General features: G+C 47.6%; 1 protein-coding gene across 1 annotated transcript; it reads right to left on the reverse strand.

Moving 5' to 3' along the window:
• Nucleotides 1–12,933: 12,933 nt before the first annotated feature.
• DUSP6 (dual specificity phosphatase 6) lies at nt 12,934–17,688 on the reverse strand. The gene is made up of 3 exons (XM_049792366.1): nt 16,951–17,688; nt 15,888–16,325; nt 12,934–14,490 (listed from the first exon to the last, which is right to left on the reverse strand). Exons 1-3 carry the CDS (start codon nt 17,351–17,353, stop codon nt 14,183–14,185), a joined length of 1,149 nt encoding a protein of 382 aa, XP_049648323.1. The 5' UTR covers nt 17,354–17,688; the 3' UTR covers nt 12,934–14,182.
• Nucleotides 17,689–18,360: the final 672 nt, after the last annotated feature.

Consider the following 18,360-nt stretch of genomic DNA (forward strand, 5'->3'; position numbering starts at 1 on the left):
GGACGTTATTCCGACAGACCTCGTGTCCACAGTCCCCTACGTGCGGCCATGGCACGCCACGAGCAAGCAATACATACTTTGAATTAGTAAATCCCAAATGCTTAATAAGAAGCTCTCAGGGCCACGCGGGTCCAGAGGAGACCTGGGCCAAGAACGATCCCAAATCCGGCCACGCCGCCCTAAAGAGAGAAGTTGCTCCTGAGCAACGTGGACAGGAGTCACCTTGCACCACTTGGCCTGGGGTCAGAGACTACCCGTGGGGCAGCTGCCCTGGGAGCACAGACAGGGCCCTGGAGAAGCCAGGGCAGACACCGGAGCTCCCAAAAGAAGGGCTTTGCTTCCAGGCTTACGTCTGGAATGTAAACTATTCACACCAATAGGTGCCAGCCCTCGCCATCAGCTCTCACTTGGGAGACTCGGTTGGCCCCTCCAGCCCTTCTCCTCAGAAGGCGGTTAAAGCATTCTCTCAAAATAGATAATGAGGTAATAATTTTATTTTCCTAGTTGCTTAAGGAGAGTGTCAGAAGAGTTAATCCAGGGATCAAAGGTCTTTGTTAGCAGAGAGTCTTTTGAATCCCATGTGTGCTGGTCACAAAAATAACACAGAAAGCATACAGATCTCAAAATGACAGCCTGGATGGAAGACAAATCAGCTACTACTTTCTAATGGCATTCAGTGTCTTTTAAATGTTTGGGTCAAGTTTGATTTCGCTGGTTTATGTAATTTGTTGTGGGATTTAGCCAGCTGCTGAATCTTTTCACACAAGTAAAACTTTCCAAAAGGGCCTTAAACTCCAGTGACGAGTATAGTTATTTGTATGTCAACTGCGGCTTCTATTTATAGGATGATGAAAATATCCCCCAATCAGTAACTCTCTAAGAGACAAGCATTTCATAAAAATAGATTATAAAAAAACAAACAAAGAAGCAGGCATGTTTTAGGTTAACAAAAACATTGGTATTCCAAACTCTCCTCATAACCCTTGCATTTAAGACACTGGTAAATTCAGATAGTAAACCCATTCAGACACAAACACACCAACTTTACATAGGATAAGGAATTGGGGTATTTGGAGAAAAGGAATATTAACATATCCTGTGGTGAATGAACACAAAAATAAGTGGAGGTTTTTAATGACTCATATAAAATTAAATTAACCACTTTCTGTGATACTCAGTAGAGCCTGCATGAAGGCACTTACCAGAGGTGTATGTGCTTTTAAAGGGTGTTGATTTAAGACCTGATTTGTTTGAAGACTGACTTGAAAGAATTTCAAAGGATGTAGCTTAATTAAAAATATTCCAAACTTTGCATTCCTCACAAAACCTTTTGACCTCTCACGACATTTGATGCTTGAAGGTGAGGAGTTGACTGACTGCTTCTCACTTCACCAAAGGCACTCCTGATCCTTCCCCCTATGCGACAGCCATCATTAATTGTTGATAAGTGCTCATTACACCAACCTAAAACGAGCGTCTAGAGAAGCGGCAGGTTAGTACGTTGCACCGGGGGTACGTTTTCCAGCTCTGCATCAAACACGGCTCATCCTCTCCAAGAGCCCAAGAAGAGAGCACGCACACGAAGGTCCGCGCGTTGCAGCCGTCGCGAAGGCTGGCATTCCCACCGACAGGAATCAAATGGAGCTATCCATTAACAGGCCAGCGAGGAGTCATTAGAGGGACTCCTCGGACCCCCGCCGCCTCCCGTGATGGATGGCCTGCTGTCACCCCCTCCGAGGGGGCCTCTCCCCATGCAGGCTGTTTGCATTCAGTCAACACTTTGCTTTTATAGGCCTGTGGAGCCAAAGATTGCTAGACTTTTGAACCCCAGGCTAACTTCTGTCTGGCTACAGCCTCATTTTCTGGAGCCAAAATCTTTTTTAACAACTACACAATAACAAGTAATTAGGGTAAAGTCTGCTAATCTTCTCCTTTGGGCCTGGAGGTTGTGTATTCAGAATCCGTTGGGGTGAAGGTAGAATTACTGCCATCAAAGCCTGAGGTTACTTTGTAAAAGGGGTTGAACTCTAGGTCAAGGAAAGTTAACTGGACAAAGAGAGATCGGGGCAGATAGTGTTAAAATTAAAACCGTCCTACTGAGATAATGCAGAATTGACTGCTTTTTGCTCTGGAAACTAGCTGAATGGAAGACGTGAGGGGAAGACTAGAGCATTTCTTTCAAAAGGTGAAAACATAGTTAGCAATAAAGGATCTATTGACTTACGTTCACTTGGGAATTTATTTTTAGTCTCTTTATTCGGCAAGACAAAGTAAAATATCTTATTTTTTATGTCACGTTGTATTTGGGCCACCCTGTTTCCTAAAGCTGTTTGATTTACTAAATTAAATATGCTATTTCTTAAATATCTTCTCGCTCTCTCTCCCAAAAGGCCCAGCGCAAAATTCATTAGAAATGGAGAGGTTTCTGCTCTTGACTTAAGAGTCCTGAGGACAAATGGGCCTTGCTGGGTGGACAGAAGGATAAACAAGCCCAGACTCACACGTACACGGTGGAGGAAACGTGCTCCAGAAGAAAGTGGTGTCCATGCGGGGTCCCGGATACAGCACGAGGCTGATTTTTGTGCCTCCGCTGCTTGCACATAGCATAGGTCGAGGAGACATTCCAGTTTTTCAAGGAATTAGAGCCCAATCACTGAAAATCTTTAAACATTCAGAATAAGATCACAGATTTTGCCTGGAAATCCGTCACAGAGCAGGGCAGCCCTCATTCCACAGCATGGAGTCACTCCAAAATTAACTCCGCTCGCTGCCGTCGAGGTTAACAAATACGCCGCTTCCCCCTCACCGGTATCAAAGCTGACGGCTCCGGCCGGATCGGTGGCACTTTCTTCTCCCCTGTCGCTGCCAGCCGGCCTTTGCCTGCTGCTGCCGGTGGATTTTGAGTCCCTATAGGGGAGTGGAAGAGCGGAAACCTTGAGGCCAGCTATTTCCCATGCCAGATCCCACTGGGACCTGCCATGGCACCCTGGCCGCCTTCCTCACCTTCGGGAAATGGACAGAAACGCTTCCGCTGACACAGGAAAGGGGGATCTTTGGAAATCCTCGGTAGGTGATGGCAATTAGCACAGCAGTGGAATTACCTCGCAGCTCAGTTCCCAGGGCAAAGATGTATTTAATGGTGCTGCAACTGCCGGCTGGATTAAGCCAAGCCCAGTAAAGCAGATACGGCTTTCTGCTTCCAAGCTGAGCTATCGGAAGGATCCTCTTGTGGGTCCTCTGAAAAGCTGAAGGCTCCTAGAGTAGGTGGTACAGGTACCGTCATGGCAGAAAAAGTGTTTTGTACAAGACCAATGGTAACAAAACCAACTCTCAGCTCTGTGGTGGGACGCTTGAGTGGACGGGGAAAGATGTCTCCTGCCCTGGGCTGTGGACAGGAGACTTTCCAGTCTCTCCAAAAAAAAAGGCAATAGCCAGTCTTCTTTAGTTCCCTGTCATTTTGTTGGCATTTCCCAGGGGTTTCAGGAACCCCAGGCTGGTATTAGCTTCATGAAAATGTAAACTTTCTCCATACATGAGCTAAATGAAAGAGGTTCCATCAGTAATAGCTTTCTTTTGTGATGGGTAGGGCTTGCATATATTTTCTTTTAATTTTATCAGAGTAAAATAAATTAGCGGTGATGACTAATCATGGACACAAAGCTTTTTTTTTTTTTTTTTCTTTTAAAGCATTCTTCTGACATGGAGATGGAAAATGACAAGTGCATTTTTATGTTAATTATGGCCACGTGAATTACCCCAGATAGATGGCACAACAACAATGCCAAAATCCACCAAAGTGAAGGGTGCCTTTTTTTTGAAACCTGACACAGGAGCGGTGTCCGTGGTACAACAGACATCGGGATATGTTTCTTCAAGGTTCAGATTAGAAGTAACTGCTCTCTGTTGCACTAGCAGCAACACCAAAACTAGTTAACTTTTGCCTGGTTTAAATGCCTCACAGATTAAACTAACCAGTGTAACTGTACCGTGAAGAAATTCTGTATTTGCGTGCATATAAAAAATTGGTCTTTAGTCAGATACTTCTCAGACTGAAATGCAAACCTGTCTCCTAAGTCAAATGCCTCCATCCATAGTCTTTTCTGTTTTAACTCTGAAAAATGGTATTTTGCAGCTACCAGTGAAACATGCCCACCAAAACACCACACAATACTTCTTCAATTAGGACAGCTTTTGGTTTTAGAATATGATTTATAAGCACATTGTGGCTGTTACACAAACGTCTGTTCAAAATGGGAAGAAAAAGTAGACAGAAAATGATGCTGCAGAATAAAAAACTGGCTGCCCCCTCTGAGGAACTTGTAGTTTCGCATGTGGGTGTGTTAAGCCATTGGGCAGCTGGCAGGCCAGTTTGGGGATCTTGCAGGCTTGTTTCCTTTAGGAAAGAAATCAAGTGTGTGAGTCTGGTGTGCCCTCTGGTACCATCCCATTTCAATTCTTGAAGATTTTTTCCATGAACCCAACAGAAGCAGAGATCAGGAAGCACTTTCCTTGCCCAGAAACTCCCCAGCCTGTCTTTCCAATTAATTCTATGCCTAGACACCTAGGCCATAGTTGGATTTTATAGCTAAACCAATCTCAGTTCAAGCTAATGCCAAAAGATTCAGTTCTGTCTGCCCCTCTTTTGCCACTAATTGCATCCTCCTATTTCCAGCATTGCATGGTGTCTGATGCTTTTCAGGGCTAGATCGCTAGAAAAAAATATTAGTAAGTTTTGCAGAGCTTTGCAGACAGGCAAGTGCTTATGACAGCAAAGAAAGAAACGAGAGGACACAAGTGAAAACTGAGAAGAAGGAGAAAGGGAATAGACTGCCTTTTCAGAGGCATCTGATCATCTGATTGCCTGGCCTAGCATCAGACCGTACCCTGCACCCTGACTGTCTGCTCCATCTCAATGTGATGACCATGACTGTTTCCCTTATAGTCTGGTGACTTTTTTCTTTTCTGTACAAACAACAGCTTGCCCATCATATTCTTGTTCTCGCACGCATAGACGAAGTATTTTAGTACCGCTCAAGCTTTGTCACGCACTCCTTGCCTTGGGCCATAACCCATGTCTGCTTCCCACCATCTTTGTATGAAAGAGCATTTATTAAACTCTCCGGTACTGAGTCCGAAAGAAGCAAACCCACTGTCTTTAGCCAGGTCTGTGATTACCAACAGATCAAAGACCTGCCTGACAAAAATTGTGACTTCTAGGCAGACACTCAAGATACGAAAACACCTAGAAACTTCTACAGGGAATGAATCAATCCTCATCATCACCGTAGGTAGAAGGCGCAAGGAACAGAATCATCTGACATTCATTTTGGAACAATACAGGTTCCTTCCTATGTTTCTTGAAAAACAGTAACTCACATTTACAAGAATACATTAGAAAGTCTATTTTTCCTGTTTTCCCTCAAGTAATGGCACTCACATGCACGGCTCCTGGGCCTGATTCATCACTGTATTAATTCAGCTTAATTTCAGGGACTCCATTTATAGTGCTGCAACAACATGAACTATGAATCCTGTCCGTGATGCTCTCAAAAGCAAAAGGGTAGGATGGACTTTTAAAGTGGCTCGTGACTTAGGACTGAGTTGCCTAAATAAGTTCCCTGTTTGATGCTCCTCCGTGGGACCAGCTCCCCCCAGGGTGTGAGGGCTCTGCACTTCCCAACCAAACTGCTTCTTCCTTCCTTACGCTGAGCAGCCAAAACACAAGGGCATTTAGCTCATTAGTTAATTCGGAAAATTCTAGTAATGTGAGAAATTGCCCTGCCCAAGAATTTCTAGCTTCTTCCATCGTTAGTCAATATTATCAATTATTATGCAGCCTGCAGTGTGCAATGCGTCTTCACAGCCAGAAGAATGCCCCAGTGTCTGATTTTCCCAATAGTTAAGCATGTGAATAACTTTACTGACAGGAATAAGCTCACTGAACTCTGTAATAAGACTCAGCAATCCAAGGATGTAGATGAGAACTGTCATTCTGGAATATAGCAACATGCACGTTATTTAAGTCAAGCTACGCGCTGTACCTGGCTGTGCAGGACTCAGGAAAAAGGGAAATTTTCTTTTGACCTCAGATAATTATCCTATTTATTATTAACATCACAATAAGGTCCCATAGCTCTAACCGGCTCTCATTAGCCAAGGTACTGTATAAACATACCAGATGATTAAATCCCTGCCAAAGGGAGCTTACATACACTTTGAAGCATAAAAAATGAGAATCCTGTTAATTTTATTCCACCATAATCGACAGGGTCTTTTAAAACCTTAATACTGTAATAACAAACCGAAGGCTTGAGCGTGATCTCTGCTACTCTTGTGTAAAGCCATAGGAATGCCATTCATTTAGACCTCAACAGAGAGGTTGAAATAGGTGTTGCTGGCACGAAGTAAAAACACTGTTAGAAGAATATTATTAAGGTTGCAAAGTCAAGCACTTTGAAGCTTAGAGAAGAACTTGCGCACCTAGCTGCCACCCGAGACACCTCGAAGCGTACAAAGTTTAACTGCCGAGGAACCCCAGAAACAGCTACATTTTCTTATCTCTTGCCTTTCCAGCAACAACACCAAGGTACCCTGCTTTCTGTCAGCTGACATGCATTTTCTCCTCTGCCAAACACCAAACCCGTTCTTAGATGCCTGATCTCATCCATACTTTGCCTGGGGAAAACAGGGATGTAAAGAATATTTATACTGCACAGCGCAGAGACACTCGAGACAGCTGTGATCGGTGCCGCTCACGGACAGAAACAGTATAGCTGTGCAATCAAACTTACCAATTTGGGGGAAAATTTTCTGCACGATCCTCTACCTCGCTGACACAACATCACCCATCCCCTCCCTCCTCCCGGGGGGGTCGCTGGCAGCTCAACAGCGGGAACCTGCTCGGCTAAATTTTACCGCTGCTAACTTTTAAAGAAAGTTCAAGATGCAGTTGCTTGGCATGTGCAAATCACCATCTTCCAACTGCTGAAATTTTGGGCAAAAGGAGCTTTTCACGGCAGCAGCGCCAGGCGCATTCCCGACACACCCTGCCAGATTTCATGTCCCTTCCTCCAGGCACAGAGAGCCAAAGATGTTCGAGGAAACAGTAACAGATTTTGTTACACAGACAAAAAACAAGGCATTTTCTTCAGAAAAAAGGGCCAAGTCTTTTAGGATGACATTTTCAGAGGGATATTCATTTCTTTTCATCTTTATAGATCAGCCCGAGGCATTTATATTCAAGTCCAAACAAAGTCTAGCAAAGCTGTAAACCTCTGAAAAGAAAAGTCCTCTTTTAAGAGGAAGCACTCGTCCACCTTAATAATAGACATTGTCTGCTGTCTGCTCTGACAGTAATTTGCAAATATAAAAAAGCTTTTGTTCACATACAGTCGCCTGCAAAATTTCACTTAAAACAAAAAACCTGGGTGAGGGACTGTAAAGGTGTGTGTGAAAGACTGAGTTGTTGTTCCTGTTTTGTATTCCCAGAAATCAGACACATTTTGTCTTTATTTATAACAAAAACATCCGGCACAGAACCCGAGCATTACTCAATTCCTAATGCTTAAATTGAATATTAGCTCGGTGCTGGGCTTCAGTATGAGCTGAATTTCAGCCCAGGTGAGAGGTGCTGCACTACATTTCTTCACAGAGAGCAGGGTTCACCTAGAAATTCCTCACACAAATGAATGTGGTAGAAATACTGACACAGAAAATGCGTTTTAGATCAGTGATAGCACAGGAAATCCTAATCAATCGAGTGATAGGTGAAGTCTCATTGATCCTGATTTGTTGTTGTTATTAGTAGGTCCCCAGGACACTAAAATTACCATTTTTTAAAATAAGGAGAAAAGTTCTCTCCCACCACATTGAGACATTTTGACTTTCTAGCTCTAAGTCTAGTTCCAGAATCCGATAATATTACTGTATGCAGGGAAAAAGGATCTACAAAAATCACTAGTGCCACTAATGGCCTCCATACAGCAGCTGATAATGTCTTCAAGGGGTTCAAGAGTGTTACGGCCACCAGTTTGTGGCAGAGTCTCCACTGGTAGACTCTGCTGCTATGCTGATTTAAATCATTTGAGCGTCCAACCTACCAACTGAACAGCTAATGTGTTTTCACAAATACTAAATACTAGTGCTTCCAGGCTGGTTTTGTAAGGACAGCGTTTCCCAGCAAAGGGAAAAAATGCCACCTTTAAACTATAAAGAACTTCTGCCCTGACTAAACCAAGTGTCAGCCATCAATATGTTTTTCAGATGGCTTCACTTGCAGATGGAAATTTATTTCCCACCGAGTTGAGGTCAGCAGGAAAAAAAAGATGAAAAAAGAGACTTCCGTAATGCTCCAAAACACAGCTTTAGCAGAAAAACAGAGAAGTTCATTAAAATAAAAGTCTTGGAGTTAAGCAAGGACATTCCCCATGTGGGAAGGTGGAAGATCTCGGTAGCGGGACTTCCCAAAACACTTGTGTCTCTGGCAAAATGAGCAAAGTGCTTCACCATGGTCTCCACATTATGGTAAATAGACCTCCCACGTAGCATCATTTTATGTCGCTGGTATCTGCAGTGCTGGAACAGCCTGGGATGGGAGAGTGCCAGCATTTCTGCGCGCTTCCTGCGTCCTGGGGATCGCAGCTGTGAAGTAGAGCAGGGCGCGCTTTCTGTTGCATCTCTCAAATATAGTCCTGAACGCAACTTCTGTCATTAAGAAATATTTCCTAAAGAGACACCATACCCCCACTCTCCGTCCGATAATCATCTCCTTGTGTTTGTGGTAAGTCAACATCCTTCATCTTTGCCTTATGAGGAAAAGCTACGGCTGTGAGCACTCCAAAATTCCCTCAGCGCTTGCAGATCCCTACGATAACAAACAACAGAAAGCATCTAACACGCTTTTTTCCTTCCCTTACAGAGACAAGCACCTCACTCCGAAGACTGCAGCTCCCACACCAGCTTTCTGCCTGGGCTATCGACTAAGTTACAGCACATGCTTCTCTCTCAAATTTGGCAACGAAGAAAGGAGACGCGCGATGCAGCACCATCTGTTTCTGGCTGTTGGGGTGGAGAGGAAAGGGCAGAGATCGTATACCCCGACGTCACCCCACGCCACGAGAAAACACCAGTGGGTAGCCTCTATTTCCTTGCAGTTACGTGGTGTTTGGAGCAAACTCAGGCACTTTCCTTGAATGCAGCATCTCGCTGGAGTCCCAGGAGTTACTCGTACGCGCTGCTACGTGATGGAGGGGTCTGGCCCCATACTTGTGTTCCCGGGGTAACTGAGCGATGCTGAACACGCACACTCAAGGTCTAGGCGGGCACCGAACTGAGCTTAGCAATTTGTTCCACCATCTTCACTCAGGCAAAGCTTTCGGTGATTTATAGCGGTGTGGAGAGAGGGCCTAAGCTGTAGCCTCATTTAAATGTTCACATGCAATTGTTTCTCCTGGAGCTCTGAATAAAGTGTCATCACGCTTCTCAACAGGGAGAAATTTTTGGATAAGCTTTTCAGAGAAGCTGAAAGAAATGCTCTCCAGACGCATGCTTGTTAAACCTGGCTTCAGTTTTGCTAGCAGAGCTGCCTTTGGCGGCCACATTTTCGGTCTTTCCCTGCTTTCCTCACCCCTCCTCGCCCCTCAGAGCGGGGTCAGTGCCCTGTGATGCTGGATGGATCCCGAGGAAAGGCTTCCTCGCACCCACCTTCCCCGTTAGCAGCTGGGTGCTACATAGAGAAGACCCAGGGAAGCCACACAGAGCCAAATCTACACAGCAACGGGGAACGGAGATGGGGAATAAGGTCATCCGCTAGGAAGCGGCCAGAGAACAGCAGTGGTATTGTCTTACTTCTTCCTCTCATGTACACCTTTCTATAGCTCGCTACAGCCGGCCGAGTCCATGAGACTCATCCTGTTTTGCACTGTGAAAACAAAGAGGAGCAGGGAGGCTTAAGGCTGGGAGAAAGTGGAGTCGATTTAGGAAACGAGACAAACAGCGACAGAGTAACAGGAAAAAGAGAGAGGGTAAGAAAGGACCACGAAGCTTAGGAAAAGGTCTGTGGAAGGACAGAAGGCACGGAGGGAAGAGCAGCATTAAAAAAAGGACAAGAAAGAGAATGGGGAAAGAGAAAACTATGGCTACAACAAGAAAAACCAGAAAGAGTAGGACGACATTTTGAAGGAGGCCATAAAGTGGTTTGAAAGGCGCGGGCACGAAAGAGGAACTGCAAGAAGGGGAACCAGCACAATGAGCTGCCCGATGTTATCGCACAGAAAATGGAAAGCAAAGTGCTAACGTGCACCCAAACACTGAAGGGAACCTTGGCCTTACCAGAGCAAAGGGGACATGGATGCCGCAGGACACAAGTTCACCCTTTGCGTTAAAGGCACAGATGGATGGGGTGAGAAAGCTCCGATCGCTCCCAAGGGTGCAGTTTTCCTCCCCAATATCTCCATAGCTTCTGAAGGAATTCAGTACCTCACACTCCTGCATCATAATATGAAGCAGGTTGCAATTTTTTTAGCTGCAAAGGGGGGATATTCTCCCCCTCCCCTTTCCCTTATACACATCAGGCCTGTCCCTACAAGCACAAAGGATTTATTCTTCCCTTTACAAATTACTTTACCAGCTGAGGAACTACAATAGCTGCCAAACCCCCCAGAAGCTCAAGACCTCTGCCCCATCCCAGCAGGTTCTGAAATGAGGGAGGGGAGAAAGGAAGCGAGCTATTTTGAAACAAGTGCTGGGGGCGACAGCAGGAGCACGCAGGGCCCGGCCTCGGAAAAGCTGGCAAACGTTTTGTGTAGCGGGAGCCATTCCCTTCAGCGTGCTGGGGCAGAGTTACCGGGGAGCCTGAACGTTGCTGGTGAGAGCCCTCGCCGCTTTTCCCTCCGAAGCATTTGTAATTAAGAGCCAGCACGGGAGCGAGTGTGAACACCCTGTGCAAAATCTGAGGGCGAACCAGGTTTTGGGTTGGCTCCAGTTCTGGTTTGGGTTTGCCTGGGACCGGAGTCGCTCTCACCCAGTCCCGGTTCAAGTTCAGCCGAGGTTTCTGACTAACAGCCCTGGTTCAGGCCTCGCTCGAGGAAAAATCTGGAACAAGTTTGCTGCCTGACTCTGCTCTATGTGTGTGTGTGTGTGTGTGTGCGCGAGCAAAGCTGGTCGTCTTTGCTTGCTTGTCCCGAAAGATGATGAATTGCAGAAGTACCGAGTCGGTGTTAGTCATTCGGTGCAGCAGGAAGGAAGCAGGAAACCCTTGCGAGCACCAACTTTTCAAAGCAGCTCGCAAAGAAAGCCAAAGCCCTCCTGTCCCAGCCTACACGGCCGCACGCCGCTCTTTACCTCCCCACCTTACCGGCCACCTCGTCGCAATTAACATCCGCGGCTCGTTCAGCCGGAAATATTTGCCCGGTGCAAACAGCTGAGGCATTCGGCGTCGGCTCCTTTCTCCGGGCGAGGGGTATTAAAAAAAAAAAAGGGGGAGGGAAGAGGAGCCCTCCACTTGCTGAACGGGAGAGGCCTGATTGCACTCAACAGGTTCAGTTCACGCTGTGACCCTGCCCGGCTTCCTGCTATTCAGATGTGTTACTTCCCCTTTGTGGTAATGGCCTGTGGCAGCCGGCCAGAAAACACTATTAATTTCAGAAGTGGCCTGACAACAAACCCACAGCGAAACGAGAGGAAGTGGCGGGGAGGCCATCTGTTGACTTCAGCAGAACAGTAGGGACACGGCTCTGTAGGTTCTACAAGGAAAGCAGATTAATAATCCACAAAGAGGAAACTGGCTAAAATTATCCACAGACCGTATTAAAAAAAAAAAAAAAAAAAAAATTTAAAAAAAAAAAAAAAGAAAGAAAAAAACCCAAGGGAGTCACTTGAGCTGCAGCTGGACAGGAAATTGCTAGAGCTGCTTGCAAATCTCCACTTTGAACAGAGCAGCATAGGGAATGCCAAGAGCGGAAACCGTTCAAAACTGGATTAGCACAAGCCAAGTTTAACTGCAACCCACTTCTACTTTCACAGTTTATGCACTCAATCTAGGCCACTACTGCATGAGACACTGACTCACTTTTTTCCCATGTTTTGTTTGCTTTGCTTTTCACACACTTGCAGTTTCTAAAATTACTTGAAATGTGCTCCGGCTGCCAGGAATTCTGCAGAACCCCGGCCGACAGCCCCAGCTGCAGCATCAGCCCATCACCAGGGTACTGCACGCGGATTTTGGCACCACCCTACCTTGGGCCACTTCTCCTCAGGAAGGATGTTAATAAGTTGCAGCAGGAAGTTTCGCAAGCGCTATAATCCCCCTTTTTCCTTCTGCAGAGACGGGACTACTTGAAGGGGCCAAAGAGGAAATGAGGTGACTAAGGGTATAGAGAGACTTTTCCTCCTTGCTTTCACCTGCTAAGTTGCAACGGAGCTGAACAGCGACAGAAAAATCATTTACAGGCTGCAGGCTGTTGATGGATCTCTGTGAAGTGAGTTCCTGCCAGACAGAAAAGGAGAACACGAACCCATCTCCTGGCACCTGTAACAGAGTGGCCCAAACTTGTAAACAAACCCAGAAAACAGCAGCTCCTTACTCTGAGAGAGGAGGGGGGAAGAAAAAAAAAAAGAAGAAGAAAAAAAAAAAAAAAAGATCCTCACGGCCCAGGGTCAGGTGCATCCCTGGGGTAGCAAAGGGATGCCAGAATATTTTGCAATTAACCTAAAGGCCTTCAAAAGCATTCCCTTCACCAAAGCAAGACAAGAATCCAGCACATGCACTGTTTATTCATTTAGGCACCAGTGGAGCAAAGGGGAAATCAAGGCTTTATTGTCTTAGGGGCTGTACAAAAGCTATTGAGAGCAATCATTACCTTTAAACATAACCATATGTGTATGTGCAATTAACTACACCCACACGGAGGGGAAAGGGGGAATAAGCCAGCCAGGTTCTCAATAGCCAAAAATAGTTATTTATTTATTAATAATTTAAGGTTTTACATTCTTATAATAAATTCCATCTTAAAACTTTTACACCGTGAATTAGACTCTCCCTTATTGGCAACCATGTGCAGGTTCACTGTGCGTACACACAGGTACAAATGCTTGCACATACTTCCAGTTTTATACAAAAGAAAAAAAAAAAAAAGAAAAAGATGCAAAATATTGCATTTGAGGTGAAGCTCCCTGAAGAATTTGTACAGAGGTAATGCACTGTTTAGCACATCTGAAAGTTTTAAAAAGTGATCAAAAATCTTTCGCATTCAAAGACAAACCTCCTCCCAGATGATCTATTTACAAAAGGTAAGGCAAAAAAATTAATTTAATTTAAAAAATATATATATATCATGTGGAAACTACATCAAGAGTGTGAGGAGAAAAAAAAAAAAAAAAAAAATCACCAAAAGGAAAAGAAAGATATATGAAAGAAGAGACTGTACTTGCTCACAAAACGTGTTTTGCAAACTTCTCACCATTGCTAGTTCTCCCTCATGGAAAGCTTGCTTCAGTTGAACAATAAAATTAAGCATGCTGCAAATATATTATTTGCAATTAAAAACAAAAAGAACAAACAAATAAAGCAGAATTTATGAAGAGAACAAAAACAGAGATGTCCCTTGGATTGACTTCTTGAATACATGTGAATTAAAAAAAAAAAATAATTGCAAATCGATTTAAGATTAAATATTTACATTGATCAAGTAGAATACTACCGAGCTCCCGGCAACCAAGTACTCCAAATACGCTAAGCTGAAATCTCTTTCTTTGGCTCCTCTAAATTAAAACAAACCAACAAAAATAACCGGTCTTCACTGAAGACAAAGCTGCGCGTCACAGATCCGAAAGCAGAGAGGGAAGCGGGACGGTTCCAGTCTCTAGAGAACACGTGCTCAGCCTGTCCGCCCTTACCCTCCGCCCCTGGAAGCCCTCGGACCCAAGGCGCCGCGCGAGCAGGGACGAGCGCGCTCCCCACCCGCCGCCTGGTCGCCGCGGTCCTTCCCGGAGATCTCACCAACCTTCCCTCCCTTCGCACCAGCCAATTCCACACCGCGTAACCTTTCCTAGCCCGCGCTGGCGGCTGCTTTTTGGATAGCAGAGGCCAGAAAAAGAGAAAGCTGCGTTTGCTTTGTGGCCGCCAAAGAGAAACCGTTGAGGAGTGATCCCACGAAACGGACAGGAGAAGGGAGGCGGCGGGAGCTCACGTGGACTGCAGGGAATCCACCTGGAAGACGTTCTGGTTGGAAGGGGTGGTGAAGTACAGCTGCTGGTTCGGCACTCGATTGTCACAGGGGCTGCTCAGCCCCAGAGTCCGCTCAAAGTCCAGCAGCTGACCCATGAAGTTGAAGTTGGGCGAAATGTTGGACTTCTTCATCTTGACGATATCGTAGGCGTCGTTCATGGACAAGTTGAGCTTCTGCATGAGGTAGGCCACCGTCACCGTGACCGAGCGGCTGATCCCCGCCAAGCAATGCACCAGGACGCCGCAGTTCTTCCCCCGTGCTTCATCTGTGCGGAGACAAAGAGAAGGACACGTAAGACAGGGGGCTGCTAACTGATCCCTCAACGCAAGTGAGATTAGTATCGAGTGGGAAGGACGGACGATTCGGATCCCGGTGGCCAGCAGCGCAACGCAAGAGTTAACTTCACCGGCTGGAAACCAGGACGAGAGGAGAATCCACCCCCCTACGTCTATGCACTCGAGTCCGAGAGCTGAGAAAACTAAGAATGAGACAAAGGGAGCAGGATACGCCGCATGACACTGGTTTTAAAGTCAGTTTTAAAAGACACGCTTTTGCCTGGAGATTTGCCTTAAATTCTTGCAGTCCCCTTGCCCCGGCATGGAAATCCTGCAATGTGTCACTGAATGCCTTTTATACAGACCAGCAGACTGCAAAGGTCTATTAAATTATTCTCCAACTGTTGTGCAGCTAACAATGGAGGTATTCAGGCATTTTAAAAGAATGAGGGAAGTCACTGGGGACAGCCCATTAGGAGGAACAGGATGTCAACATTGGTTGAAAATGGGTTCCTTTGTAATAGGAAATGCATTACAATGCCTGGAGATTAGTTTCTTTGTGGCTTCCAGCCCACATTTCTTCCTGCTGGGCTCAGATTACCTACATTCTCCCCTATTACCGGTATCATTCGACCGGATTACAGCACAGCTTCCCAACAGATAATGCGATGCCCACCCCACCTCACCCCGATGGGGCGAGTTTAGTCCTCCCCGAAGCCAAGGAGAGTGAGAATTTTAACCGGGACTCCTCGAGCCCAAGGGGACGTGTTTCCAAAGCTGACGGATAACGTCTAAGGGTTGGCTAACCGAGGCAGCGAGCCCGAGAGGTATATCATTATTACCACGAGATTTAATTAAAACTCTGACTATACATTTGCCAGGGATACCGCTTATGAATAACTTGTATTTAAAAGCTAAAGTTAGCTTCCCGGATAGTTTCTTTTTATTACGCCGCTCTTCAGTAACCTCAAGAAGGAAAAAAAAACAAACAAACCCAAACCAAGAAAAAAAAAAAAGGAAGAATAAGCCATCAACCCCGGACTCATTCACACACACACACACACACACACACACCCCAGGAAGAGATTTAAAAGCACACACGGCTCAGGAAGAAATCCCTCAGCCAGCCACCCCGGGTATGCGTTTGCAACCATCACTTAAAATGCAACATCAAATTGCAAACATCACTTAAAATTCCCCGGGGCTCCTCAAGAACCCCCCGACAAGTCCCCTCCCGCCCCTCAACTTAAGCCGGCTTTAAAACCCGAAAGCAGGGCATCCCCCAGAATCCCTGCTACCGCTTCTCCCTCGAAATCTTTAGAATTTTGCACGAGAAATTGAATTCCGCCCCTCGCCATCGAGCTGTTAGGAAATAACCGGGTCTCACCTATAAAGGAGATGGCCTCGGGAAAGAACTGAGACAGATTTTGGCTCCAGTGGTCAGAGATGGGGATCTGTTTGTACTTGAATTCGCCGGCGTTTTCAAAGAGATTAGGCAGGTTGGGGGTAACATTCAAGATGTATTTAATGCCGAACTCTTCTAAAACGTCCAGGTTAGTGGAGTCCTTGGCACAGCCTAAGTAGAGGTAGGGTAAAATCTCCACCGGGAAGGAAGGCTGGTTGTTGGAGAGAGGGCTGCCATCGGAGTCGGTGGCACTATTGGGGTCTCTGTCAATGTCAGATTCAATGTCTGAAGAGGAATCGGAGCTGATTCGGAGGCCTCCCAAACCCAGGACTGGCAGAGGAGGAGAGCTGCTGCTACACGAACTGTCTAGGTTAGTTTCGCAGTGCAGGGCGAACTCGGCCTGGAACTTGCTGAAACCACCTGGGGAGAAAAGCAAAAGGGGGGGGGGGGGGGGGGGAGGGAAGGAAGAAAAAAAAAAAAAAAAAATGCAACCTGATACAAGATGGCAAACCGACTTACTGCCCTGGGACAGCCCTGTCTGCAGAGGGGCATTTGTTTCCCACCTTCTCGAGCCCCGGGAAAAAGGGAAAAAAAAAAAAAATAAAATCAAACAAATGTCACACTCTCACACAGACAAACCTAAAAGAAGGTTTAAGAAAATCGCTCGCTGCGGCGGCGAGCTCGACACATTCCAGCTTAAAGCCCTGCGGAGAGATGCTTGGGCGACAATTCCTCCTGCCCCCCCCCCCCCCCCCCCGGTTCATGCCGGGACCCCCGTTAGCCCCGTCCTCCGCTACGGCCATTCCAGTCCTCTAGGTCTCTTTAAACAAAGCGAGGAGAAGGGATACCGGGCTGGAAGGGGGAAGAAGCCAAGGGGAAAAGCCCCCCAGCCCAGCTTGGTGCGATGCCGGGGGGGGACACACGCACACTGCGGCCGCTTCCCCGGGCAAAGAACGGCGGGGGGCCGCTTCCCCGACCCCCCCAGCCCCGGTTCCCCGGGCAAACAAGCCCGGTGTCTCTCCCAAGCCCCAAGGGCCCCTCTCACCTTCCAAATAAAAGGCTTTACAGCCTTCGTCTTTGAGGCGTTTGAGGAGCAACCCCAGCACGGATTCTCCCCCGGTGTTTTCGTTCCAATCGCGGCTGTGTTCGTCGTACAGCACCACGGTGTCGGTACCGCACCGGCGGGCGAAGCGTTCCCGGTCTTCCTCGCTGCTGGAAACGAGGGAGCGGAGGGGCAGGTTGCCCTTCTGCAACCGCCGCAGCATGATGCCGGGGATGGCCACGTTGATGGCCGACTCGATGTGGGACGATTCGTACAACTCCTGCGGCCGACAGTCCATCAAGAGGAGCCGGTCGTTGCCCATCTCCAGCTGCTCGTTGAGCCACGCCACGGATTTACTAATCGCCATTTCCGACGCGAAAGGGACGGGTCTGAACGTATCTAGCATGAGGAAGGACTGGGGGGGGGGGGGATAGGGGGGGAGAGGAGAGTGCTCTGGAAGCGCCCCTCTCTCGCTCACACAGGCATGAGGCTGAGCTGCACCGCTCCAACTCCGCACAACTTATCTCCCTCCTCCCCAGGAAAATGAATCACGCAGCTCCCCCCCCCCCCCCCCCCCACGCCTCGCCTCCCCCACGCCGGGCGGCGGTGGAGTCACGGGGAGGGAGAAAGAAGCAACCCCGGGGGGGGGTGCGTGTGTGTCTAAGTGTCTCTGTGCGTGTGCGCAGCCAGCCTGCCCGCTCTCCTCCTCTTCTTCTTCTTTTTTTTTGGGTTGTTTTTTTTTTTGTCAATGAATCCCTGAATGAACCTGCCCTAATCGCCGCGGCAGCCCGAGCCCTTGGGGGGGCTTTTCCTTCGGCCCGAGTGAATGAAATCCAATTAAGGGTGGCGCTGAGCTGGGGCTTAGCGCGGAAACACCGGGCCCGGTGCCGCCGGTGCCGGTGGTGCCGCCGGTGCCGGTGGTGCCGGTGGTGCCGGTGCCGTTCCCGCAGCGCAGCCGCGACCGCGCTGAGCCCGCCGGCTCCTCAATGGGTACAACCGCGGCGCCGTCTCAATGGAGACATTCTCCGGCTCGACCAATCGGGAAGCGCGGAAGGGGGTTGTTGCCGCGGCGACGGGCCGGCTGGAACAGGTTGTGTTGATGAATCGTTAATGAGTTTGTCATTCACAAAAACGGAAAGGAATTTCCGCTCCGGATAAGCCGAGTGCAAACAAGCGGCAGCCGCGGCGCGGCGGGGGGGGGGACGGGGACGGGGACGCGGGGGCAGGTGAGGGGGCGCGGTCCTCCCTTCCCTCCTTTCCTTTCCCTTCTTTCCTTTCCCTTCCTCTCCCTTCCCTCCTTTCTCTCCCTTCCCTCCTTTCCTCTTCTTTCCTTTCCTTTCCCTTCCCTCCTTTCCTTTCCCTTCCCTCCTTTCCTTTCCCTTCCCTCCTTTCCTTTCCCTTCCCTTCCCTCCT

Source organism: Accipiter gentilis, chromosome 34, assembly GCF_929443795.1.
Source record: "Accipiter gentilis chromosome 34, bAccGen1.1, whole genome shotgun sequence".
Taxonomy (NCBI): Eukaryota; Metazoa; Chordata; class Aves; order Accipitriformes; family Accipitridae; genus Astur; species Astur gentilis.

Excerpts from the sequence above, each read along its gene's own strand:
- DUSP6 (XM_049792366.1), bottom strand. The coding sequence starts at position 17,353 with ATGCTAGATACGTTCAGACCCGTCCCTTTCGCGTCGGAAATGGCGATT. Across the intron at positions 16,326-16,950 it reads TAAAGCCTTTTATTTGGAAG|GTGGTTTCAGCAAGTTCCAG; the intron begins GTGAGAGGGGCC and ends TTTTCTCCCCAG. Across the intron at positions 14,491-15,887 it reads CGAGGCCATCTCCTTTATAG|ATGAAGCACGGGGGAAGAAC; the intron begins GTGAGACCCGGT and ends GTCTCCGCACAG.